Genomic DNA, 27,454 nt, shown 5'->3' with positions numbered 1-27,454 from the left:
CTGCCTTTGGCTCAGGTTGTGATCCCAGCGTCCTGGGATCGAGTTCTGCATCAGGCTCCCTTCCCTGGAGCCTGCTTCTCCCTCTCCTATGTCTCTGCTTCTCTGTGTGTCTCATGAATAAATAAAATCTTAAAAAAAAAAAAGAATTTTGGTCCTATAGAACCGACAAATCAAGGGAAATCAGAAGTTCCTGCAAAGGATCTATAGACAGTATATATATTAAATATAGGCCTTGATTTTTCAGTTTTGTAAGAATTACACTGTATGTAGATATTAGGAACTACCCACATGTTCTTAAATGTATTAAAGTTAAATCCAACTTTAGCTGTTTGAAATCAGTGAATTTTTGGAAAGAGTTGAATCTAGTAAAGTAGAAATAATCTTGAATATTGTTGGGCAGTGCAAATCCAGTGTACATAATACTAATAGTGAGCTACCTTTCTGTGTCATGTGCTATATGAGGTGTTTTATGTGTTCTTTTGTTTAATTTTATCCTTAAAGAAGGTGAGATTATCCTCATTTCACAAACAGATAAACCTAAAGCCTTAAGAGGTTAATATGTCCACAGATGCAAATTAAGTAGTTAAGTTATATCTAGAAACTTGTTCTGATTTCAAAATCTATGTCAGATTTGTCTTTGATCTCTTCCAGCTTCTTGATATCTGCTTCCCTGTTTTTCTAGTATGTGGTAGTATACTGGTTAAATAGTGAATTTTGGAGTTCAGCCATGCTACATTTAGCATGACTCTGGGTAAGAAGTCACGTTTCTATGTCAAAGTGTCCCTATTCTGTAAAGTGGGAATAATAAAATTTCCTCTTGGGGATGTTGTGGGGTTTTAAGACAGAAATTTCATAGACTACCTAATGTCTGGTACTTAGAAAGTTTAAATAAATATTAGCTTATTATTTTCAGATGTTCATGACTCTATTCAATCTTCTCAAAATCCTCTAATTTAGTTTATCATAAAGACCTGCCCTCTTTTCTGGGGCATGTCCTTCATGTCCTCATGGCTTTATTTTCTGTATGCTGGTGATTGCTAAAACTGTTTGTCTATCCTAGGCCTCATACCTGAGCAGAGGATCCATGTGCCCAGTTCCCTTCCTAGATCTGCTCTCCCCAATAGGATAGCCATTCCCCATATGTTGCTATTGAGCTCTTGAAATGTGGATAGTCTTTATAGCATTGTACTCTAACTATAAAATGCACACTAGATTTTGAAGACTTTAGTCAGAAGAAAGGAATGTAAACTAGTTCATGATTATATTGAGTAGGTGTTGAAGTGGTAATTTTTAAAATATTTTGGGTTGAATAATATAACATTATTTTGACCTGTTTCTATTTTCAAAATATGGCTACTAGGAAATTACATGTGTGGCTGTCTTATATTTCTATTTGACAGTGCTGTTCTAGATATATTCACTTGTATATTTCCCAAGTGCCTAGCCCCATTCTCTTCTCCCTCTCAAAATTCTGTTTTTCCTTCATCGCAGTGGATAGCTTTGTTTATGCTCCCAAAGTCAGAAGTTTTGGAGGCATCCTTGATTCCTTGTAAAATTCTTTTGTTTCCACCTTTTTAACATCTCTGTTTCACATGCTTTTTTCCGTTGCTGCTGTTATTGCCTTAGTTGATTTATTCTTCTGTGGTTTCTTGATTTTTGTTATATTTAAATCTCTTCTACTCAAGGATATAAAAAGATGGAATTCTGTCCTTTTTTTAAAAAAATAGTATTATTATGATTTCAGTTTTAAAAATGTGAGATACTTGCTTCACCTGAAGTTTTTTAAAGTAGAATTCAAGTTTTATTTTTAAAAATAGCTACCCTGTGTCTTACCATTATTGAAAAGTCCATCTTTACCCCTCTGATTTGATGTCTTACTGTTACAATTTACCAAATTCCCTTTTGGGTTTGTTTTTTTCCTGGATATTCTATTCTTTTTCATTGACCTGTGTATCTTTTCATGTGCCAGTACTAATCTGTTTTATTTACTGTTTCTCTACAGTGTGTTTTCATACTAGATAGTGCTAATTGTTTATTTTTCCATATGAGCTATATAGATTCAACATGTTTAAGTTCCTCTGAAAATCTAATGGTATTTTTATTCATTAAATTTATGAATTAGGGGCGCCTGGGTGGCTCAGTCAGTTAAGTATCTGACTCTTGATCTCAGCTCAAGTCTTGATCCCATGGTCATGAGTTTGAGCCCACACACCCAGTGTGGAGCCTACTTAAAAAAAAAATTTAAAAATACATTTATTAATTAATTTAGGAGGATGGACATGTTTTCCTATCCAGGAATGGGGTCTGAATGTTTTTTCCATGTGTTCAAATCTAATATATCTCACAATAGTGTTTTGTTTTGTTTTGTTTTAAGATTTTGTTTATTCATTAGACACAGAAAGAGACAGAGGTAGAGGGAGCAGGCTCCCTGCAGGGAGCTGGATGTGGGACTTGATCCTGGGACCCCAGGATCACAACCTGAGCCAAAGGCAGATGCTCAAACCACTGAGCCACCCAGGTGCCCAACATAATAGTGTGTCATTGCTTACTATACCTTGATCAAGTTATTTTTACATATTTTAATTTTGTTGTTTTTAGTAATGCTAATGAATCATTTCTTCCATTGTTTCATTTAACTGGATGTAACTATGTTTAGTATTTTACCCTTACTATTCTTAGGCTCCAATACTTTCTTACTTGGGTTATTGTAAAAGATTAGTAATTGATCTTCCTTTCTCCATTTCTCCACATTTCTGCCAATGATTTTTCTGAAACACGAGATATTTGTCTTTCCCTTACTTAAAGTCCTTTAACTCTTTAGGATAAAGGTCAAATAAAGAATAAAAGTCAAATTCCTTAGCATGACATAGAGGTTATCACTTGACCCCTGGTGGCATCTCATTTTTCTGGTGTCAATAAGAACTATAGCAATTTTCAGTTGTAGAACTCTAAATTTTTTATATTTTGAATAATCTAATTGGATGTATGTCTGTTAGCCTGAGAGGCTTCTTCAGTCATACCTGTATACACAGATTCAAAGATTGAAATCACAAATTTACATAAAATTCTTGATTTCACAATTAAGGGGTATTTTTGTTTGTTTTTTAGTGAGGATGAGGATGATGACCTTCAGTATGCTGATCATGATTATGAAGTACCACAACAAAAAGGATTGAAGAAACTCTGGAACAGAGTAAAATGGACAAGAGATGAGGTAATTATATGATAAGGTTTACTAATTTCATACTGGTATTTACTTGTTAATAATATTTAATAAAGATATTAAAGATATTGAAAAGCAAAACAGGAGAAAAGTTATTCATCAACTAAGGTGACATATTTTTCTTCCACCAGCGATGTGAATAGCGAAGGGATGTTGAGACTGATAGAAACAGTATAGTAAATGGGAGAGCTTGTATTATAGTGGTTTGTCCTTCTACAGATGGCCATCAGATATGACATGAAAGAATTAGAGAGTTATCTATAGTTAGGGATAGAGGAATAGGTGGGGGGAAAAGGCTTTCTAATTTTCATTCCTGCTTTAATAGGATGATAAGTTAAAGAAGTTGGTTGAACAACATGGAACTGATGATTGGACTCTAATTGCTAGTCATCTTCAAGTAAGTGAACTATTATCATATTTCTAACATAGATGATATAGGTCATTGGATTAAATTTACTGTTTTTCATAAATGTGTCTTCATTATTTTAGACTTGATTTCCTTTCTGAAAACATCTTGGTGGTTCTGATCTTTCTATAGTGGCCAAAGGTCAGAAAGTCTGCTTTTCTGGTAATTAGTTTATACACAAGCCTAAAAAGATTACTAATCTAAAATGAAAATGATACAAAGTTTGGGTAGGGCTTTATAAATAAATATTTACTGATAAATGTTTAAAAACATTTGAAAGAAGTTAAATACATTGAAGTCTTTTGGTAGCTGATCGATAAAATCAGAGAAAGATCTATTGAAAAGTTTGTCATCTAATGTTTGCATTTTACGGTGTTATTGACTTTTAAAAGAATTATACTTAATGGTTCATCATACTATTCACATACTGTTCATTAGTATGTAATTTTATAATTTACAAAGTATCTTCACATACAGTCCTTTTGTTTCTTACTACAATAAAGGTAGTGAGGCAAAATATTCCTATCTGAATTTCTGTTTTGACTACCGTGGGTTTCAGAAGCTAGGTTACCTATGTTCTTTCTAAGTTGTTATGATGTTTTTCAACATAACCTGAAAATTGAGACCAGATAATGGAAAAAGCATAAGTTTTGGAGTAAGTCTGAATTATATTCAAGTGTCAGGTCTACTAGCTGTTTGGTCTTAGAAAAATTACTTACCTTCTTTGATTTTCAGGTTCCTTATCTATAATATGTAAATAATGGTACTTGTTTTTGTAGTATTGTTGTGAGAATTAGAAATAACATATAGGATGTTTGGTGCATTTCCTAACATTTAGCAGGTGTTCAATAAGTGTAAGCTAAATTAGAAAAATTTATTTTAGCTTTATTAGTTTAACTTCAGTGGTACAGTAGCAAATGAAGGGAACAAAAAACTGGTACGAGGACGTACAGGAACTACCTGATTATTTTGAAGAAAATGATAGCCTTACAATGGATCAGCATTGATGTTTAGAAGCCATAAATGAAGAAACTCAGTTTAAATAAAAATAATTTGATTATTTTTAATAGCTGGCACAAAGACAGTTATTGGTAAACAACATTATCTATAATCCTGTATATGAATTCATATTTTTGTAAACTCTGAATCACTCATGAAGTTAAGTGTTTTATTATTAATATATATTATATGTAGGAGTTACTAGGCCATGAAGTGACTAAAGCTTCATTTGTTAGAGATTTTTGGAATTTGAGATATTTCTACATAAAGTTTTCCTATCCTGGTAAATTAATTTACTTTTTAAGCTTCGACACTTAAATAATTTAACTGATAAGTAATGCACATCTTTCATATAGATGTATTTAGTTTTTTCTTGATAACTTGGACATTATCATTTATGAAAATCCTTCAAATACCATGCAGTGGTCTAGTAATATCTTTAGGGGTTTTTAAATTGTATAAAGTTAGAGTTAAGTACTGATGTACTGTATGAATTCAGATTGCTATGCTCTTTGAGTTCATCTGTCTGCTTTGTTTAGTTTTGTTTACTCCCTTTTTTTACTCAATCTTAGATTTCTTTATGGCAGTATCTATGTTATAGCTTTGCATTTTGCTATGTTATGAGGCACACTGTAGAGATACATACTTATAAATTAAAATAATATATATAGTCTAAGCCCTGCCAAAGGCTTTAATTTAAATATGAATTAAGACACAGGTGTGTAAGATAAATATTACATTTTAAAGGGTTAAAAAATTATTTAAGAGTAAGAGCACTCAGGGTTGGGGGGAGGGCCAGAGGGAGAAGGAGAAACAGACTCCTTGCTGAGCAGGGAGCCTCAGGACATGGGCTGATCCCTGGACTCAGATCATGACCTGAGCCAAAGGCAGCCTGACTGAGCCATTCAGGCACCCCAATAAATACTACAGTTTAAAGAATGTTATTAAATGCATTATTCTTGAAGATTTTCTTTTGAGTTAGGCTGATTTGCTTTCTGGAAAACAATTGTTCAATCACAAAATCAATTCTTTCCCAGAATCGTTCAGATTTTCAGTGCCAGCATCGATGGCAGAAAGTTTTAAATCCAGAATTGATAAAGGGTCCCTGGACTAAAGAAGAAGATCAGAGGGTAACGTGTTCATATTCTTTATTCTGACTGTGTAGGTGGACTGGCTTTTTTTTCTTCCTAATGTATTGTTTTGTCACAAAGGATATGTTTAAATCACTTTGATTTTGTTCCTTTGGGTGCTGCTTATAGAAGAATTGAAAGTTGAGTGTCTTGAAGTGTAGTTTTTCTGAATTGAGTCAAGCCAAGTATAATATGTATTGCTTTTTCTTTCTGGGAATTTTTTTACAGAAGGAAAAAATGCCATCAGTTTAGTCATCTTATTTAGAGCTTAGGTTAGCAACATTTAGGGTATAGCTTCTTGTTGAAAACTGAGTTTCCATTTTAAAAACCATTTAATTTTTATTTTTATTTTATCTGATTACATAATAAGTAAGAAAGTCATTCTTAACTATCCCTCTTTACCTATAATGAGCCCTAGAATAAGGTAGATACCAGAGCATTGTGTTTCTAAAGGATTGGATGATTTAAAAACTAGGGTAAATCTTTGTGTTATAAAAGTTTGAGAAGAATGGGAATATTGATGCCCTCCACAAGGAATTGCCCTTTAGTTCATGTTTTTTATGGCAGAAACATTAATGTAGTTGGGGAATTAGAGCATGTTTCCTACTACTTAAAAAAAAAAAAAGAAATGTTCACTAGGCTCAGAACTGATCTGACTTACCTGACGGCCAAAGATAGATTTTATAGTGTGTTACCTGTAGCCTTTTAGTGTGAGAAAGGAAGAAATGAAAAGACAATAAATATGTAGATCCTTCCTGCTTCCAAACTGATTTGTCTTTGAGCTGAAGCTTCTTTAAAAAAAAAAAAAAATACAAGAGTAGATAATCTTTAAGTCTCAACACTTTTACTATTATTTTAAATTAATGTTCATTGAAAACAATTTAACTTACAATTCACTTTAATTAGCACCTTGTATTTTTGATAAGTTTTGGGGTCAACTTTTGTACTTGGCAAATAAATGATGGATGAGTATTAGTAAAATTGTTGTGGTTTGTATTTAATGCATTAAAAAGAGTATTCTTAAGTTATGTTTTAAAATTTTATCAAGGTGATGCTTTTTTAATTGAAGTATAACTGACATGTAACACTGTATTAATTTCAAGTGTACCACATAATGATTTGCTATTTGTATATTGCTGAATGATCACAACAATGAGTCTAGTTAGCATCTGTCACAATATACTATAAAAATTATTTTCTTGTGATGAGAATTTTTAAGATCTCTAGCAGCTTTCAGATGTGCATTATAGTATTATTAACTATAGTCACCATGCTATACATTACATCCCCATGAGTTATTTCTTTTTAAAAAGGTAATGCTTTTTTAAACTTTGTTTTTCTGTTTCTTAGGTTATTGAATTAGTTCAGAAATATGGGCCAAAACGATGGTCTTTAATTGCAAAACACTTGAAAGGAAGAATAGGCAAGCAATGTAGAGAAAGATGGCATAATCATCTGAATCCTGAAGTAAAGAAATCTTCTTGGACAGAAGAGGAGGACAGGATCATCTATGAAGCCCATAAGCGGTTGGGAAATCGTTGGGCAGAAATTGCTAAACTACTTCCTGGAAGGTGCTTATATAAACGTATATATTTTCCCATACTTAAACTTGATCTTTATTAAGTTACTATTAGGTATGTTTGCAGATAATCCCTTTGACTTTTATTTATAATGAAATTTAGACAAGCAACCCTTTGGGCCTATTTGTAATAAATTCTGTGTAAGGCATAGAATTACTTAAAAAAAAATGAAATAATAGCACTAATTTGTGCAGTAAAATGATAGACCTTTAGGTTATGTGAACAGTTAATGTACTCCCCAGATTGTTTACCTATCAATGCCAGTCAGACAGATCTTCTTTGTACAAACCTGGTTGGAATGGAATCTAAATTGAAGAGATTTCTTTTTTTTTTTTCTTTAAAGATTTTATTTATTGATTCATGAGAGACCTAGAGAGAGAGAGGCAGAGACATAGGCAGAGGGAGAAGTAGAAGTAGGCTCCATGTAGGGAGCCCGATGTGGAACTCCGACCCTGGAATCATGGCATAAGCCGAAGGCAGACGCTCAACCACTGAGCCACCCAGGTGTCCTGAAGAGATTTCTTTCGTATTGGATTCTATGCACAAGATCTGAGAATAGCAAAGTAAACTACAGAAGTTCATTAGAGAAAATTCAGTTCTTAATTATGATATTCAAATCATGGGAGTAGTATATATATCCATGTGGCTAAAACACAGAATTTCCCTCCGGGAAAGTGATATGCCCTTCTGTGTATATGTATACTATAAGTATACTGTACATTGATTGCATTGGTTTGAATGTTTCCTGATTGTAGTACAGTAGACCAACACCTTGGGAAAATCCGTATCTCACTCGGAAGGTATGCATGTTTTTTTTATTGCTGTAGTTTCTGTATAGTACTTCATCACTTACAAAACGCTTTTACCTGTATACTTAATTAATCTTCATATACTAATGAAATATGCCAAGCAAACAATGCTGTCTTTTAAGGAAATTAAAGCATAGTGTTTTTTTGCATGTTACTGAACCTGGTTTAGGAACTTCCAATGTTTTCAGTCTTTTATATATATATATGTATATATATTTTTACTGTCCATTGAAACTAGCTTAGTGCCTTAACATAAAGTTGGTTCTCAGTAAATGTTTGTATACTTTATGAAGGATGAAATTTATACTACAGGTAGCTGTGGGTTGAAGGTTTACATTTTTATAAAGGAAATTTTAGGTGAAAAGACAGTGAAGTCTTTCCAACATAGGTATTCTCATTAGTGAAAGAATATTGGGATTCTCTAATTTGTGGTTTGCTTTTCTTGACCATGTTTGTTCCTGGCTTTTAGGTCTTTGCCCTCTCTATACCCTTTATCTGGAATGCTCTTTTTTCCTCCTCTTGTATGGCAGGTTCATTCTTGTCATTCTATCTTAGCTTCACTGTCACCCAGAGACCTTCCTGGACCACCTACCAAATTACCCTAGTTACTCACTTTTCTTATTTCTGCTTTAATGATCTGTATTGCACTGGTGTTTTTCTTTGCTTTTTTCCAACTGAAGTGTGGACATGAAATATTATATATTCTCAGATATACAACATGGTGATTTAACATTTATATACATTTTTAAGTGATCACCAAGCTAAATCTGGCTACCATCTGTCACCATACAAAATTGTTACATATCATTAATTATATTCCCTATACTGTACATTGTATCTTCATATCCTTTTAATTTTATAGCTGGAAGTTTGTACTTTTAATCTCCTTCTCCTATTTTGCCCACCCCCCAACCTCCCTCCCCTCTGGCAACCACCACATTGTTCTTAGTATCCATGAGTCTGTTTCTGTTCTGTTTTGTTTTTTAGATTCCACGGATAAGTGAAATTCTATGGTATATATCTTTATTTGACTCTTTTCACTTAGCATAATACCATATGAGTCCATCTATGTTGTTGTAAATAACAAGATTTCATTCTTTTTTATAGCTGAGGAATATTCCATTGTATGCATGTGCCGTATCTTTTTCCCTTCATCTATCAGTAACTAATTGGGTGCTTCCATAATTTGACTGTAAATAACGCTGCAGTGAACATGGGTGTGTATATATTTTTGTATTAGTGTTTTTGTTTTTTTCAGATAAATTCCCAGAAATGGAATTACTGGATCATATGATAGTTTTACTTACAATTTTTTGAGGAACCTTCATACTGTTTAACATGGTGGCTGCATCTATTTGTGTTCCCACCAACAGTTCATGAGGGTTCTTTTTTCTCCACATCTCTGCCAACACTTGTATTTCTTGTCTTTTTTGATAGTAGCCATTTTGGCCTGTGTGAGGTGATATGTCATTGTAGTTTTGATTTGCGTTTCCCTGATGATTAGTGAGCATCTCTCTCTCTCTCTTTTTTTTTAAGATTTTATTTATTCATTCATGAGAGACACACAGAGAGAGAGAGAGGCAGAGACACAGGTCAAGGGAGAAGCAGGCTTCCCGCAAGGAGCCCAGTGAGGGACTCAATCCCAGATCCCGGGATCATGTCCTGGGCCAAAGGCAGATGCTCAACTGCTGAGCCACCCAGGTGTCCCTAGTGCTCACTAGACATCTTTTTATGTCTGTTGGTCATCTGCATGTCTTCTTTCATACAGATGAAAATCTGTTCATGTTCTCTCCTCATTTTTTGTTTTATTTTAATACTGAGTTGTATGATTCTTTATGTATTTTGGATCTTAACACCTATTGGTTATATCCTTTGCAAATATCTCCTCCCATTCAGTAGGTTGCCTTTTTGTTTTGTTGATAGTCTTCACCGTATTAAAACTTTATAGTTTGATGTAGTGCTTTTTGTTTTTTGCTCTTGCCTGACAGATTCAAGAAAGTACTGCTTAGAACAGTGTTCAAGGGCTTCTTTGAGTAGTTTTGTGGTCTCTGGTCTTATGTTTAAGTCTTCTTTTTTTTTTTTTAAGATTTTATGTATTTATTCATTAGAGACACCGAGAGAGAGGCAGAGACACAGACAGATGGAGAAGCAGGCTCCTCACAGGGAGCCTGATGTGGGACTCGATCCCTGGACTGGGATCATGCCCTGAGTCAAAGGCAGATGCTCAACTGCTGAGCCACTCAGGCATCCCTACATTTAAGTCTTTAAATTTTGAGGGTTTTTTTGTATATCATATAAGAAAGTGTTTCAGTTTCATCCTTTCAGGTAGTTGTCCCCTTTTCCCATCACCATTTATTGATAAGACTGTCTTTCTTTTCCCCATTGTATGTTCTTGCCTCATTTGTTGAAGATTGATTGACTGTGTAAGTGTAGGTTTAACTCTGGGCTTTCTATTCTGTTCCTTTGACCTGTTTCTATCTTGTGTCATTACTGTACTGTTTTGATTACTATCACTTTGTACTATAGTTTGAAATCTGGAAGTGTGATATTTCCAACTTTGTTCTTCTCTCTCAAGATTGCTTTGGTTATTTGGTGCCTTTTGTGGTTGTGTACAAATTTTAGGATTATTTGTTCTAGCTCTATGAAAAATGCCATTGTGTATTTTGGTAGGGATTGCATTGAATCTGTAGATTGCTTTTTGTGTACATTTTAACAATTCTTCCAATCCATAAGCATACTATATCTTTCCATTTATTTGTGCCATCTTTAGTTTCTTTCACCAATGCCTTAGAGTACAGGTCTTTCAACCTCCTTGATAAATTTATTCATAGGTATTATATTTGATGTAATTGTGAATGGTATTTTTTCTTAATTTTTTCTTGGTAGTTATTATTGTATTAGAAACACAACAGAGTTTCTGTACACTGATTTTGTATCCTGCAAGTTTACTGAATTCATTTATTCTATTTTTTTTTTTTTGGTGGATTCTTTAGGGTTCTCTATGTATAGTCATGTCATTAGCAAATAGTGACAGTTTTATTTCTTTTCAAATTTGGATGCCTTTTATTTCTTTTTCATGTCTGATTACTGTGACTGACTAGGACTTCCAAAGCTTTGTTGAATAAAAGTGGCGAGAATGGGCATCCTTGTCTTGTTTCTCATCTTAGAGGAAGAGCTTTCAGCTTTTTACCATAAAGTATGATGTTAGCCGTGTTTGTCATATAGGGCTTTTATTATGTTGAAATATGTTTCCTCTGTACCCACTGTGATGAGAGTTTTTTTTTTTTTATCATAAATGGATGTTGAATTGTATCAAATACTTTTTCTGCATCTATTGATTTATCCTTTATTTTGTTAATATGATGTTGATTGATTTGGGAGATATTGAGCCATCCTTGCATCCTTAGAATAAATCCTAACTGATCATGGTATATGATTTTTTTTGTATATGATTTTTTAATGTAGTTTAGTTTGCACTGATGTTTTTCTTCTTATTTATTTTTTTCTATTCTTCCTTCCTGTGCTGCCACACTTTCAATAAGAAAGTAAGCCTCATGAGAACAGGAACTTTCTTATTCACTGTTATATTTTCACTGTTTCGAACTGTGTCTGACTGACAGCTTATCTTTGAATTGAGAAAGTACCTAGTTTCATTATTTGTAAAAAATTGTTTTAAGTACTTTGTGAACTTCATACAGTGTTAAAATTTATGGAATCCTTTTTTTCTTTTTAAATTATACACTTTCATTTCTTAGGACTGATAATTCTATCAAAAATCATTGGAATTCTACCATGCGAAGAAAAGTGGAACAGGAGGGCTACTTACAAGATGGAATAAAATCAGAACGATCTTCATCTAAACTTCAACACAAACCTTGTGCGACTATGGACCATTTGCAAACCCAGAATCAGTTTTACATACCTGTTCAGGCACATATTTTTAATACCTTTATTATTTTAAAAAATTTCTTTAGTTGTTAAATGGGAGGATGTTTGGTTTCTTAATAGGACAAATACAACATATATTAAGAAGAATAGACATTTAAATTTCCAAACAGAAAAAAAAATTGCCATAACTGCTGTTAACCATTAATGGAGGTTACTTTCTACTTGTTTTGATTGATAAATATTTTGGAAACAAACTCATTGAAATGTTTCCTTTTATATGTAATTTTTATACTATCTTGGTAAGAAACTTAGTATATACATTTCCTAATGCTATCATTCTTTGAATCTTATTTATGATTCAAAGCTTATGGTCATTTGTGCTTTAACATCCATTATAGTTTCCTTTTAAAAAAGATTTTGTGTAATTGTAGTATTGCTTATCTCTAAGAGGTAAGTGTGTATAAAATGGTTTTAAGGAGAAAATAGTCAAAATCCATTCATCTTTGGGAGGTGTGGTAAATAATTAATTGATTCTTTGATGGCATTCAACTTTGCTTCTCTCCCTAGTAACCAATCAGCCATGTGATATTAGTCTTTGTTTAGACAGGTTCATTTGAATAGAGATTCCCCAAGCTCAGGATAGGGCAAGCTCTATTTTCCTTACAGTGCATTTTCTTCTCTGCAAGAAATTAGTTAGGAGTTTTCATAAGGTTTGTTTTTTATTTTTCTGTCTGCCTGTCTGTCATGCCATTTTTCATGTTGAGCAATTCTCGGTTCTTGTTACATAAAATGTAAAGATTAAGTCCTGACTTAATCTTTTGTCTGGGTGTTAAAAATCTGTGGTTAGTATGCACAGATTTTATTTGAATTTACCTCATTAAATGAACATTTTTTTGGACATAATTTTAAAAGAACCATTTTTAAAAAGTAATGACATCTTAATTTACAAATAGGAAAACGTGGAGACAGTATAGTTATCTGCTGATACTCAATACCTTAAGGTTTTTATTGTCTGTTTCTTTACATTTTCCTTTAGAGTCCTAGATTTCAGCAGCATAAACTGAAACATTCTGCTTCTGTCTTAGAAAGGTTATCATTTAAATTTATTTTTTTAACTCATAGAAACATAGTTTTAAAAGTTATTTGGGGTCAAGAGAGTATTTAACAATCTCAATCAAAATATATTGGAAAATAATATTTCTTGTAGTTTAAGAATTGTTTATTATTCATTTAATAATTCTTGAAAGATATATGTATTCATAATTCAACTCATTTAAGCTACTAAAAAGATCATTCTAATTTTGACTTGAAAGAAAAAGTGGATTGGTTTGAAATATTGTCAAAGATTTAAATGAAAAGTTTGAGAAAAATAAGTTTCTAATTCATTGAAAGTTTAGTGATAACTAATACAAATCAAGTATTGTGGAAGTTCTATGTTAGAAGTTACATATGGTGATTCTGCATCAGATAGTGATTTAGGTAGGCCATAATGGAAAATAGAACAATTTCATTATTTGTATTTATTAGATTTTTAGGTTTTTAAAAATATCTTCTCCTATTTCTTTCCACCACTGCACACTAAATTTATATGCAACTTCAAAATTCTTATTACAGATGCTTTAGAAAAACAAAGTATTAAAAAACACATGAGTGATTCCTACTGTTTTTCTAAGACAAGTAATAGAAGAAGCCTCTGTTTTCATATCTTTTTACACAGAGATTGGCCTGGGGTGGTGGTAGAAGTAAGAGAGGTATGAATATTGAAAAACTTACTTTAGTCTTTTCTTTGTATTTCATATGGACCAACTCCTTCCTCTGAAAGATAAGAACACTATTACTTTATCTTCTTCAGGAGATAGAGCAGTCCTTCTAATAGCAGATTAAAAAATAATTTGTTGGATATTGTAGATAACAGAATGATTGGCTGATAAATATATGCCAAGTAATTCTCATATTTCATCCAGGAGAAAATAAGTCTTTCCTAAGACTTATGACTTTTTATTAGAAGATTCTGAGAACAAAGATATAATTAGAAATTATTATATGAGTGAATTTTCAAAGTTAACAGAGATACTTCATGAGTTTTTAATGCTGATATTTTGTCAAGAGTTTTTATGCTTTGCCTCAGACTTTAAAAATTTATATAGTGCTATATATATAACTAATGTTTTCATTACTTTTTAGATCCCAGGCTATCAGTATGTTTCACCTGAAGGCAATTGTGTAGAACAAATTCAGAGTTCTTCTGCATTTATTCAGGTAGCTTTTTATTTATAGCAAAACAAACAAACAAAAACAATGAAAACACTTTCAAACATACATTTGAAAGTCTAATAGTGCCTATTTCCTCATTCATAAAACTAGGACAAAATACTACCTGTTCTATTTCCTTTGAATATTGTAACTGAAGGAGAAAGTTTATAAATGGGTTTGAGAAATATAAACTGTACAGATGTAAGGTGGTTGACAACACCAGCAGTGTGGTCCTTACATTTTTCCAACTTAAACCATTCAGGTTGACAATGGACTCATTTTTGTTAAATTGGATAGAATGTGCATATATATGATTTAATAAAACAGACTCCAGACATAGATTTCTAAATTGATATAGATGATACAATATAAGTTTTTTAATGTATGTATGTATTTATTTATTTATTAGTTTTTTAATGTATTTAAATTTCCCAATTCTAGGGGTAACTAACTGGCTGGCTCAGTTGATAAAGCATGTAACTCTCAATCTCCATCCAGGACATGAGTTTGAACCCCATGTTGGAGATAGATATTATTTTAAAAAATAAAATAATAAAATGAATTTCCCAAATCTTCTCTGTTAAATTGAAAATATTTAGATACCGGGGGATTGTGATATTGAGCATTTGGGATTTAGTTGTATTAAGCTTTCTTGGAGAAAATAGATTTTATGTTGCATAGAAGATAAAAATTAAGAATAATAATAATAATAAAACATTTATTTAAGTGGCCTTTCTCTTTTATTTAACTTGTTTTAGCCACCCTTCATTGATGAAGATCCTGATAAGGAAAAAAAAATAAAGGAACTTGAGTTACTTCTTATGTCAGCTGAGAATGAAGTTAGAAGAAAGCGAGTTTCATCGGTAGGAAATAAGCTTAAGTGTTTAGATTTTGTTAGAATCCTTCATGTGCTTTTATAGTTTTCATCAGCATTGACTTTCATTTACTAACACATGGAAAGCATATTCAGTATGACTCCAGATTTTAATACAGACTAAAATAGATTTTCTAATTTGCAATGTTGAGGTTGCCTGATTTTGATATACAACTCTTTGAACATATTTTACAATGTTGTATATTAAGATGTTTTTTAGTTGTAAATGTCAAGCAGACCTAAGGTATGATCTTCAATATATATGTGTGTGTGTGTGTGTATATATACATATTTGTGAAAATGATATGTGATTTAGATTAGGCTTTGCTTTTATTTTATTATGATTTCTGGCTTTGCTTTCATTTTAGGCCTTCCTTGTAATGATATCTTTAATAGAAAAAAATGTTTGAAAAATAAAGAATTCAATAAATTATAGAGATTTATGTGCTTCAGAATTACTTTTATTCTGTCCTTGAACGTGTTTTCCTATTTACTATATTAAGAATATGAATTCGGTAAATTGGAAAAAAACAATAACTTAAAAAATATAGGGAAAGGGAACATTGAGATTTTATGTTCTTTAAAGAAATTTTTATATGAATGTTGGGTCTTGGTTACCACATGTGAAAACTATTGTCTGGGATTTGCTTGATGGGAACAATTAGGAGTATTAAATTAGGACACATAGTAATCATTCTAGCTAAATTAGGCTATATTAGATGGATTAAGAGAAAAAAGATTTATACTTAAATGACTATTTTAAAAGTTTACTGTCTTGAGATTTTTTACATTTAGGAAGGGGCTACTCTTGGCCTGGGGCTTAATGAGGGGACTGTCCACTCAGGGTGATTGGGAGCTAATACAAAATTACTAAATAGAATAACGAGTTTTTGAAATAGTATTATGAGGCAACTGCTGATGTCTTTATATCATTTAAAAAAGCATTAGTAAAAACAACATTGTTAACTATAATAGACAAGATACATGCCATAGGAAGCATAGTTTTTGTATTAAAACTGCAAAAACCATGGTCAAATAGGAAGACCTAAAGTATACCTATTTTAAAATTAATTTTGGTTTTATTAAGAAATAGTTATTTTTAGAGAGTCCACATTGTTAGGTACTTGTATCATGTTTAAACCATTTTTTATTTTTTTATAGTAGTCTATCATTTTTAATTTAACGGCAAGAAGTAACTAGCTACAAGAAATGGCATTTTACATTAAGATGAAGACAGCTTTTTTTTTTAGAACTTATTTATCTAAAATCCACTTTCATAAATATCTGGTTGGAGATTTTAGATTCTGGAGGGAAGTTGCTGCACCCAGTGGAATAGAGTCCATACACATATAAAGTATTCTTTTTTTTTTAAAGTATTCTTAAAAATTATTTGATAATTGTCATTTTATTAAGTAATCCATTATGTTCAACCATTATAGATATGTTTTATGTATTCTTAGTAATCCTTATATTAACTGTGAAGTAGGTGGTTTGTTGTTAGGAATTTATATTCAGGTGTGTCTGAATGTACCTCTGGTTTTTCCACTGGGCCTACTCACCTTTTTGAATCTTTTTACCACTTTCAAATTTAATTGACGTGCAATAGTTCGGAACCTATCTCCAGGAAATGATTGCAAATTCCATAGTTGGCTATGCTAATAAAGGAAGGGTGCTTTAATTTTTTTATTTTGGAGGAACTTTAAAACAGGTGGAACTTATTTTGCAACAGTCGGAAATTTTTTTCACCTTAACTTGAAACCGAACGTTTTGTTACTGTGAATATCTAACACATTCTAGTAGTTTTTAGTTTTAAAAATATAGGTACCATTTATTGAGCACTTCCTATGGATAGGACAATGTGCTTTCTAAAATATGGTAGCTATTAGCTCCATTTAATTTAATTTTATTTTTTTTCCCCCATTTAATTTTAAATGAAATTTAAAAATTCAGTTTCTCAGTTGCACTAGTCACATTTTAGTTGTTTATATGGCATGTGGCTCTCATATTGAGGAGATTCAGACATAAGAATATTTTCATCACCTCTGAGAAGTCTGTTCGAGAGAGCTATATGCTTTATGTTTAAGGTACCACGTATGATTTCCATCTATTGTGAAATGATCACCACGATAAGTTTAGTTAACATCTATCATCTGATATAGGTACAAAACAGAAAAGGAAAAGAAAAAAAGGGGAAAAAATTCTTTTTCTTGTGATGAGAACTCTTAGGATCCACTATTAAAAACTTTCAAATTACATATAGTTTCTTAACCAGGACTCCTCAAGGTCTTTTTTTCTTATTTTTTTATTATGAGATATTAGGAAGCTCAGCTCAAAAGATAAGTCCATTGCCCACTGTACTTCTTCAGAGAGATAAAAATGACACAATCCCTGACTTCAAAGGGTTTACTCTGCAATGAGGACGCAAGAAATAGGATGTAGTATGTTAAAATAAGTCACAAAGTTTTGTGGGGGCACATAAGAGAGGTGTCTGAGGTATAGGTAGTCAGAGAAGGGTTCCTCAAAGAACTCTATTTTAGCCTAGTCTTGAAAGGCAATGTTTATTTTGTAGCAAAGTGGATGAACTACGGCATCATTGTAGGTGGAATAGGTAAAAGTGGATGATCAATTGGAGGACTTTCCAATATTTGAAGTGTATCTTAAATGAAGAATAAAAATTTTCCCTGACCTATATTGGAGAACATTCTAGATAAAAGGAGCCAGTAGTATGTGCAAAGGCACTCTAGGGTAAAAGACTAACTCGTGGGAATTACAACTATAGTTGGATATTCGGTATTCCCTGGAAGGAGGGTGTATGAGTGAAAGTGTTGGGATATGAGGTGTAAAAGGTAGAGAGAGACCAGATTCTGGGAGTTTGAACTCTATATTGTGTACATATGCTAGTTTGCTAGTTTTATTTCACCATGACTTTTGAGGGAAGACAGTATATTTGCTACTATATTTTTTGTGAAATGTATGTTATCCTAGAAAAAACTCTTAGTTAAAATCCAAATTTATGCTTAGGTTGAGAATGACAAATAATATTCACATTTCTTTTGTACTTTTAGCAACCTGGAAGCTTTTCTAGCTGGTCTGGTAGTTTCCTCATGGATGATAGCATGTCTAATACTCTAAATAGCCTCGAGGAGCACACTAGTGAGTTTTACAGTATGGATGAAAATCAAACTCTGTCTGCTCAGCAGAATTCACCCACAAAGTTCCTGGCCGTAGAGGCAAATGCTGTGCTGTCCTCTCTACAGACCATCCCAGAATTTGCAGAGACTCTAGAACTTATTGAATCTGTAAGTTTGAAATTGTGAGATTACCAAAAGCTCAATTTTAGTAGCATGATTTCATGTTCAGAAACTTAGTTTAAGGGACACTGACCAGTTTTGTTTTAAGCATTCTTTTGTATGTCATGCTTAGTTTTATTTTGATTTTTGCAGTGGCTTTTGGCAAAAACAAATAAAAAATTTATATCTTTATCTTACTATGTACTTGACCTAAAATTTTTAGAAATTAAAATTTAAGAATTTGTTTTTTACTGTACAAATTGTATATTAGAGAGAGTTGGAAACTAGAGGAAACTGTAAAGAAGAAAAATCCTCCATAAGCCTAGAGTTAATTTGAAGTATTTTCTTTCAGGCTGTGTTCTATACATATAAAACATATGTACATGCATATATATATATTTACTGAAATATACACCTATGTATTATGTTTATAGATTTTTTTCTACATTATATCATGAGCATGTCTTTGTTTTCTTAACTGTTTTTTGAACTTCAATTTTAATGGCATCATACTCTTTCATATGAATGTAACAAAATTTATTTACTCAGTATACAGTTATTGAGCATTTAGGTGGTATCCAGTTTTTCAGTATTACAAATTATAGAATATATTATGTAAACCTTTGTGTAAAATCATGATTTCCATAGATTAGATTAAATTTCTGGATCAAAATGTATGACCATTTTTGAAGATGTTCCATATACATTACCAAATTATATGGAATTTGATAGTTTTTCTGATGTGGAATATAGTGTGAAGTTTATGAAGAATTGTACTCTTTGATAATAACTTAAAATAATTTGTTCTTTTTATTTAAAATACTTTGACAGTAAGCTTCCGCTGCTGAATTAGACGAAATATTGTAGGATGTTCCAAATTGGAGTTGTAGTAAAACCGTAATCTCTTCCTCTCAAATGGTCTTTCTTAAAAGAAAAAAGAGAGAGATGAATAAGAAAAGCCTATTTCTCATAATAAAAATGAGTAGTTAACTTTGTGGAAGTCATCTTTCTATGGTCAATATCATATTTAACTAGTTACATAGTTTAAAGGATTAACTTAGGTAAAGCTTTATTTTATTGCAGGATCCTGTAGCATGGAGTGATGTTACCAGTTTTGATCTTTCTGATGCTGCTGCTTCTCCTGTCAAGTCCACCCCAGTCAAACTTATGAGAATTCAACACAATGAAGGAGCCATGGAATGTCAATTTAATGTCAGTCTTGTACTTGAAGGGAAAAAAAACAGTTGTAACAGTGCAGACAATGAGGCTGTTCCTGTAACATCCCCGAATGTGGCCAAGTTTAGCACTCCACCAACCATCCTCAGAAAGAAGAGAAGAATGAGAGTGGGTCAGTCCCCTGGCAGCGAACATAGCGATGGCTCCTTTAATGACGGTGGTAATACAGCACTAAAACACACACCAGTGAAAACACTACCATTTTCTCCTTCACAGGTAGAGTTTTGTTTTTGCTTATGTTCCCAAATGTTGGTGAGCTCAATTACATTAGATCCTTAATATCCTTACTAGCAGTTTGTTCCTTTGATAACACATAAAAATGGATAAAGTATTTAAATGTATACATGAGAGTGCTAAGCTCCGGTAGATCAGAAGCTGTCTCATAAAGTGTAGTAGTTGTGTTATTGTATCTTAAAACTTTTAGAGTTAAAAGGGATGTTTTAGATAAATAGTTGTGTATCTTTATAGGATTCATCAGGAAATAGGTCCAGAAAGGTAAAATGGCTTGCCCACAGTTACCTAATGGCAGAGTTGAGACTGAGATCCAGCTTCCTGATTAACTGTTCAACAGATACTGAGTATACATCCATAGACAACTACTCATTGTAAGAATTTCATGTGTGTGAAGGTTTTTTTTAGGGATGTCAGGAACTACCCACTTTCTCCTGGAGTTATGTCCCTGGGCAACAGATGTTTATAAGAGATACAAAGCAAACTGTAGCTCTTATTTTATAGTACTATCTTTCTTAACAAATACTGTGTTCCAGGCTGTATGCTAAACACTTTTCTTATAGCATATTAGTTAATTCTCTTCCAAAAACCCTTAGGAGTTGGAACAAATTCAGAAGTTAAGCAGTTTGCCCACGATCAGTTAATAAGAGAAAGGAATTGATGTTTGCTCAAAGTGTCTTGGTAGATTAAAAAGTTTTATGGAAAAAGAAGGACATTTAATGGTCAAATAAACTTGAAAGATCCTGGGATAGTGTTGGAGATGTATTTTGATGCTGGGATAGTCAGAGAATCTGGCTGTACATAAGCACTGTGTTCTCTGAAAATTATTCCCCCTGTGCTTCAGGGGATGACATTTACACAGACTACAGTTTGAATCGTTGTGTTTCCCAATACCACCCTAGCTGTCAGAGTTACCAAGATCCTGAGGAAGGTGAAACTGGGTTGGGCACACTAGCAATTTTCTATTTTTATAGAGTTTTGAACATTAGCAATTTTTGTTGAATTATAAATCCTAAGGTGGAAAGTGGCTGAGAAGGTTGAGTCATGGTAATAAAGACCTTGTATCCCATAGTAAAGAGCTTGAATTGATGGGCACTACTACAGGGTTTTGAAAGGATTGGACTGGTAATCTTAGGGTTAAGTATATTTGCAAATATTAGGAGCTGGAAGTGATAGAGCATTACAGTTAAGTAGCCTTAAAGTAATTTCCATTTCTTCCTACCACTGCTTCTATTCTCTTGGCTACAAAAATTATTCAAAATTTCATGATTATATGTAAGTTAAGATTCAGTGAGTAAAATTGGATTTTATGTCCAGTGTTATTTGAAAAATGGATTCTTGATACCTATTCTGGCTGTTCCAAGGTTCTGAGCTGTATTCTAGGTAGGCAGATTTGTTAGACAGCTGTATTATCAACAAAGCATTATTATTTTCAGAATTCAAAGATTTCTTATAGAGAAGGACACTTAAATTGCTTATTAATAAAATAATAAAACTTTTTTCCAGTTATATTGTTGTATGAAACTGTTATAATAGCAGCTATTTATGGTTTCTGTAGATTTCTATTTGATATATTTGTTGTAAATTTATCAATTGTTATAAAATTGTTTTACTGTGTTCTGTAACTTTTGAATATTTGTTAAACAACTATTTCTTGAATACCTATTATGTGGTAAACACTTAGAAGAGCTGGGGAGAGAGTGATGAACAAAATAAAAATTCCTGCCCTCATGGAGCTTAATTTTCATGGAGTGGAATGTAAATGAAATATTATTGGTAATTCTTTTCTAAAAGGAATAGAGAAATATCTTATATTTGAAAATATCCTTGAAAATCCTATCAGTTAAATATTTGTGTAAGGATTTTAACATTCTAGAAATTGTCTCTATAAACTCTCTCATTTTTTAGTTTTTCAACACATGCCCTGGAAATGAACAAATTAATATAGAAAATCCTTCATTTACATCAACCCCTATTTGTGGGCAGAAAGTTCTCATTACAACTCCTCTTCACAAGGAAACTACTCCCAAAGATCAAAAGGAAAATGTAGGGTACGTATTAAATAATTGTGTTAGCACAATTTTAAGAATAAATTAATGGGGTGCCTGGCTGGCTCAGTCAATGGAACATGCAACTTTTAATCTTGGGGTCATCACTATAAGCCCCACGTTGGGCATAGAATTTACTTAAAAAAATCATCTTGTTTAAAAAAATAGTTTTTTGTCTGTTTATACGTATATCCTAATCTCTATTCATATAGGACTTAGAATTGAAAAAAATTATAAAAAAAAAAGAAAAAGAAATTATAACCTCATGTTTCATTCCCACTGACTGAAAATCAGCTAAATGTAATGAAAAACTTTGATATGAAGCGAAATAACATTTTTAGTACTTTTTTCTACATTTGTCTTTTTCCATTTTAAGGTGATTGATTGGAGTAAGAATTAGTTTAGGCAACATACTTTAAAATAGTCCTGGAATGTTTAAATAAAGCATGTGTATATGCAAGAAAAATTTAGTGTATACTTTTGTCATGAGTGTGCCTTCCTTAACGCTTATATAATCAAATTTTGACTATAATACACATATCTAAATGATTGGCTAGGTTTAGAACACCTACTATTAGAAGATCTATATTGGGTACCACACCAAGAACTCCTACTCCTTTTAAGAATGCGCTTGCTGCTCAGGAGAAAAAATATGGACCTCTTAAAATTGTGGTATGTATGCTCTTTTTATTTTTAAGAAATATCTTGATTTTAATAAAAGTGTTTTTTATTTTTATCCTTTTTTTCACATTTTAAAAAAGATGTTCACTGAAATTGATAAAATTTTATTTCTTGATTTATAAATTTGAATTTGCTGTGTTAATCCTTTTCCTTGACTTGTAAATAAACCTTTGCTTGGCTTGTTTTGAATTCATGCCTTTTTTAATATTATGTCATCTAGAGAAAGCAAATCAAGTGTCAGTTGAACCCTTTTCTTAATACTAGAACCCACCTTTTAGTAGTTTCTGTGGTAGTTACCTGCAGTAGAATAAAGTAATTTTAATATTTTGATATAGATAAGCACTTTCCTAATAATACTTAATGAGTCTGAATGATCAAGATACCTCTTTAAGGTTCAGTTTACTCTTCAATCAGTGGAGATCATAAAACACATCCCAGCGGGTTATTTCTGGAGATTAAAAAAAGATAGTAGAAATAAAGGGATTGGTGCTAAGTTTCAAGTAGTATGTACTTAGTTGCTGCTCTTGTTATTTTAATAATCGTGATAGCAATAGTAGTTCGTAAATGGAGGTGGGAAGTGTTATGTGTTTTTGCATATATAGTTAACTTTGAAGTATGTTAGATGAGCTATGGACATTCTAATTCCAGGCAGATACAGATTTCTGACAAGTTAGGTTTGTTAGAAATAAAATATTTTAAAAAATATATTGGTCTAAACTCTAGGGGAGTTTAATTATGTTCCTCTATTTTTAGTCATATTTTGGGTAGATTCATTAATTCTAGTTTGCTTGATTTAATTAGTTTTCTACCAAAAGGAATGTCACACCCTCAAATCTTCTGCTCTTTCCTCTCTTTCTAAAATATTGGTTTAGAGGGTGCATAGTAGGATTGATGAAATCTTTTTGTCCCCTAGCTCTATAGTCTGCTGTGAACAATTTTATTCTTTTTAGTTCTCTAGACTTTTATTTGCGCATACACACATAACAAAAGTGAGATCACACTTTATGTACTATCTTGTAACCTTTTAAAAATTTTTTAAGAATAAATATGTATATTTGTATCCCATAATTTTTGATGTTTGATATTCCATTGTATGGAGTTACCTAATTGATTTGACTAATCTTTCCAGTGTTTTGCTTTTCATTTTAAAATGCATCGTTCAACAAGTATTGATTGAGTGCCTACTAGGTGCCAGACACTGGGCTAGGCTTTGAGGATGTAATGTTGAACATGTCAGGTATGTTGTCTGCCTTCATAGGAGTGTGTAGCCTAATTGGGAGCTAGGCAAACAATGATTTGAAGGCATTTAAGAATTCTACAGTGCCTCAGGGTCATTTGTTCAACATATAAATTGAATACAAATTGTTATTTTAATACTAGTGTGTGGGAAATTAGGTTTTAAATTAAGTCCCTATCAGTTTGTTTTCATTTGGGAAGAATTTATCCATTGCCCAAACAGATCATTTTCATCAGCAATTTAAGATAAAAAGAAAGGAATGATTTAGTAATTACAATTTCTAAAATATCCATATGCTCATATATCTGTTTGCAGCAAGCTGACTTTTCATTCCTCCTGTTCGATCTCCAGTTATTATTTACTGAGTACCTACTATATGCTAACCATTTACTTTTCTAATGTATCTTACTTTGAGTCACATGCACTTCTTAGAAACGGCTCTGAAATTTTAATCTGGTATGCCTTAAATATTTATTGCTTTCTTAGTAACTATTGATTTTTCTAATGTTTGCTGAAAATCACTCAAAGACTAAAAACTCTGAAAGTCCTTTAAATAAAAATCTAAATTTGGGTAGTATTAAACCTGAGAAGTATTACATACAGTAGTTCTTTTCTTTGTCACATTAGGACATTTGGTAGTGAAAGAATTCATCTGTGTCTTAGGCACTTCTCCAGGACGTTTGTATTCTTATGAGGGAAAAACAAATCGTAGATTTTTTTTTAAGAGTACCTAATCAATATTCTTTGTGAAATATAATCCTTAAAACAAAAGCTTCTGGGGCATTACATAAAAATACTGACATAATTTCTGCATGTGTCAGGCTGTAGATGAGAGCACTAAAAATTCTGTTTCCATTCTTAAAGTTTTTGTAAATGCTGTGTAATCTCATTTATAAATGAATGTTATTCTCTCTAGCTTTGTTGACTGGGAATATAAGCTGCTGGTTATTCTGTGCTGTCAATTTGTTCTTTATTTAGTGGCACTGTGATTGTTTATTTTAAAGCAGATCTTAGCTATGGTAGGGGTTGTTTGATATAATTAAAAACATTTTTTCCAGGGGCGCTTGAGTGGCTCAGTCGGTTGAGCATCTGACTCTTGATTTTAGCTCAGGTCATGATTTCAGGATTGAGAGGCAAGTGGGGCTCTGCACTGGGTGTGGAGCCTGCTTAAGGTTCTCTCCCCCCGGCCCAGGCTCCCATGCATGCTCTCTCTTTCTAAAACAAATTGTTCTTTCTGACTTACACAGTTGACTTAGCTATTTGATAGGAAGCTAGGTAAATAATATTTTGATACTATTTCAGTATTTAGCCCACACTCAAGTTTCTTTCATATAGACACACATACACACCACTTCTTGAAAACTGTCTCATCTCTAAGCTTGAGACTAGGTGTACAGAGATATACACAAAGATGAAAAAGACGTGCTTACTGCTCTTAAGTAGCTCACACATCTAGTGGTAAGAGAAACATGTTAACTAGTAACTACATACTATATAATAAGTACAGTAAAAGAATAAGGAGAACTAGTATAGTCCCAATTTGTTATGTATTTATTATTTTTTCTATTTTTATATAAAAATATTTGGGAAATAATCTCTTATCTGTTTAATTCTGAGGCTCCTGATTGAAGCAGGAGCTACAGCAGTTTCCCCTGAAGGAGAAAGCCTAGAGTGAACAAAGTGCACACTTCATTCAGTGTTTGTAATGCTCAGTATTATTTTTGCCATAAAACTGATTAGTTAATTCATTCAACTTTAAGTATCTATAGGGACTCAGAAAAAATTATACCAATAATAAAAAAGTATAAAAGATGAGTTTCTATATATGGGGGGGAAGGGAATTGATATAAAAGACTCTTTAACCCTTTTAAAAACAATTTAGTCACAGCCACTTGCCTTCTTGGAAGAAGATATTCGGGAAGTTTTAAAAGAAGAAACTGGAACAGATATATTCCTCAAAGAGGAAGATGAACCTGCTTACAAAAGCTGCAAGCAGGAGGTAGTCTTTTAGTATTATTGTTAATAAAACTCTTTATTTTAAAAATAAAAGTGACTTTACCATAATGCTTCTATTGTAACTTATTCATTCTAGCATACAGCTTCTGTAAAGAAAGTCAGGAAATCACTAGTCTTAGATAATTGGGAAAAAGAAGAACCAGGTACTCAACTATTGACTGAAGACATTTCAGACATGCAGGTTTGTGAAGAATTATTGTTGTTGTTAATGTGATTGCTATTGTTGTTGTTAACGTGATTGCTTTAAGTCCTACTGGTTCTTGTTTCTTACCCATTGTGTTATGAATCTCATTAGAGATTCATAGTTACCTTTAGCATTTATTATTTTGCTTACTTCAGAAAGAAACTATTGACTATAGAGAATATTTTATTTATTTCCTTCATTTTTATATTCGTTTTGTTTTGAGAGGAGTTTACTCTTTTATGTATGATATCAAAAAATGGTAGTTCTCAAAACTTTAAATTTCAGTATTTATCTTTGGTTAATTTCTGATTTAATTTTACTACGTTACTAGAAATTTCGTTGGAGCCAAAAGCTTTCTTGGAGTGAAATGACAGGGCTTCCACTACCACTTACTCAGTAGTCTCTCTATTTGTCTCCATTTTTGAATTAGTTATTTTCCTCTTCTTTTTTCTCTCTTAGTCAGAAAATATATTTACAACATCTTTATTAATGATACCATTATTGGAAATACATGACAATAGGTGCAACTTGACTCCTGAAAAACAAGATATAAATTTAACCAACAAAACATGTACACTTAATAAAAAGAAACCAAACCCTAACACTTCTAAAGTCACATTGGAAAAGAACCTTCAGGTATGAATTTGTAAGTTTCTTTCAGTGATTTTTGTTGTTGTTATCACTTTGTTCAGTTATCACTTTGGACTTACTGATCACAAGTTATACTTTTTCTTTTTAGATTCAAAATCGACTATAACAGTAACTAAACATTCACCATTATTTTGTCACTCAAACTAGATTTGGGTTTTGAGATACTGATTCATCAGGGCACATATGAACTAAACAATTGAAGTTGTGGCCAGTCTCATCTGGTGATTTCTTAAGCACAATTTCATTTTTAAATTAAAGTTATCTAAGTCTCCTTCTGGCCTCTCTTCTTCTATAACAAATATGTGTAGCCCTAATTGCTATCTTGAAAGGGTAAGTGGTTGGAAGCAGTTTCAGCTTGATTTTGTTGGTATAATTGTTTCCAGTGAACTTTTTGGCTCAGAAGTTGTAAAACAAAATTCTTTTTTCCATTGCTCTGCAGCCATTATGTTGCTGTAAATGAAGCCTGGAAAATTTTTTACTACGTTATCTTAAGAATTCAACCCAGTTAGTTTGAGAGTTCATTGAGGATGAAGTTCTCTTCTTTAGACCACAGCAACAGCAGCACTAGCATTCCTGACGTTTAAGCAGTTCTTGAAAACATCTTTGGCAATTGGATGTGGCCACTCATCTCTGTCTTTAGCTGCTGCCCTTCAAAGAGCCATGTAGCATGTTCTCTTAATCCATATTAAATGGTTTGATTTCCCAGTGTTTAACACAG

General features: G+C 32.3%; 1 protein-coding gene across 2 annotated transcripts in view; it reads left to right on the top strand.

Moving 5' to 3' along the window:
- The window catches only part of MYBL1 (MYB proto-oncogene like 1), a 37,130-nt gene that overhangs the window by 6,632 nt on the left and 3,044 nt on the right, over nucleotides 1-27,454 (top strand). The window contains exons 2-15 of one of the 2 annotated variants that reach the window (XM_025477877.2): nucleotides 3,109-3,214; nucleotides 3,549-3,620; nucleotides 5,666-5,758; nucleotides 7,109-7,329; nucleotides 11,903-12,077; nucleotides 14,220-14,294; nucleotides 15,047-15,151; nucleotides 18,228-18,461; nucleotides 19,536-19,904; nucleotides 21,828-21,970; nucleotides 22,525-22,639; nucleotides 25,768-25,884; nucleotides 25,978-26,082; nucleotides 26,545-26,721. In XM_025477877.2, coding sequence (XP_025333662.1) covers nucleotides 3,109-3,214; nucleotides 3,549-3,620; nucleotides 5,666-5,758; nucleotides 7,109-7,329; nucleotides 11,903-12,077; nucleotides 14,220-14,294; nucleotides 15,047-15,151; nucleotides 18,228-18,461; nucleotides 19,536-19,904; nucleotides 21,828-21,970; nucleotides 22,525-22,639; nucleotides 25,768-25,884; nucleotides 25,978-26,082; nucleotides 26,545-26,721 — 2,107 coding nt within the window. The remainder of the gene's footprint in view (nucleotides 1-3,108; nucleotides 3,215-3,548; nucleotides 3,621-5,665; nucleotides 5,759-7,108; nucleotides 7,330-11,902; nucleotides 12,078-14,219; nucleotides 14,295-15,046; nucleotides 15,152-18,227; nucleotides 18,462-19,535; nucleotides 19,905-21,827; nucleotides 21,971-22,524; nucleotides 22,640-25,767; nucleotides 25,885-25,977; nucleotides 26,083-26,544; nucleotides 26,722-27,454) is intronic. The other variant, XM_025477878.2, reaches the window with a different exon arrangement.

This window comes from Canis lupus, chromosome 29 (assembly GCF_003254725.2).
Source record: "Canis lupus dingo isolate Sandy chromosome 29, ASM325472v2, whole genome shotgun sequence".
Lineage (NCBI taxonomy): Eukaryota > Metazoa > Chordata > Mammalia > Carnivora > Canidae > Canis > Canis lupus.
The sequence above is the reverse complement of the archived record's forward strand: the minus strand, read 5'-3'. Positions and strand labels throughout refer to the sequence as shown.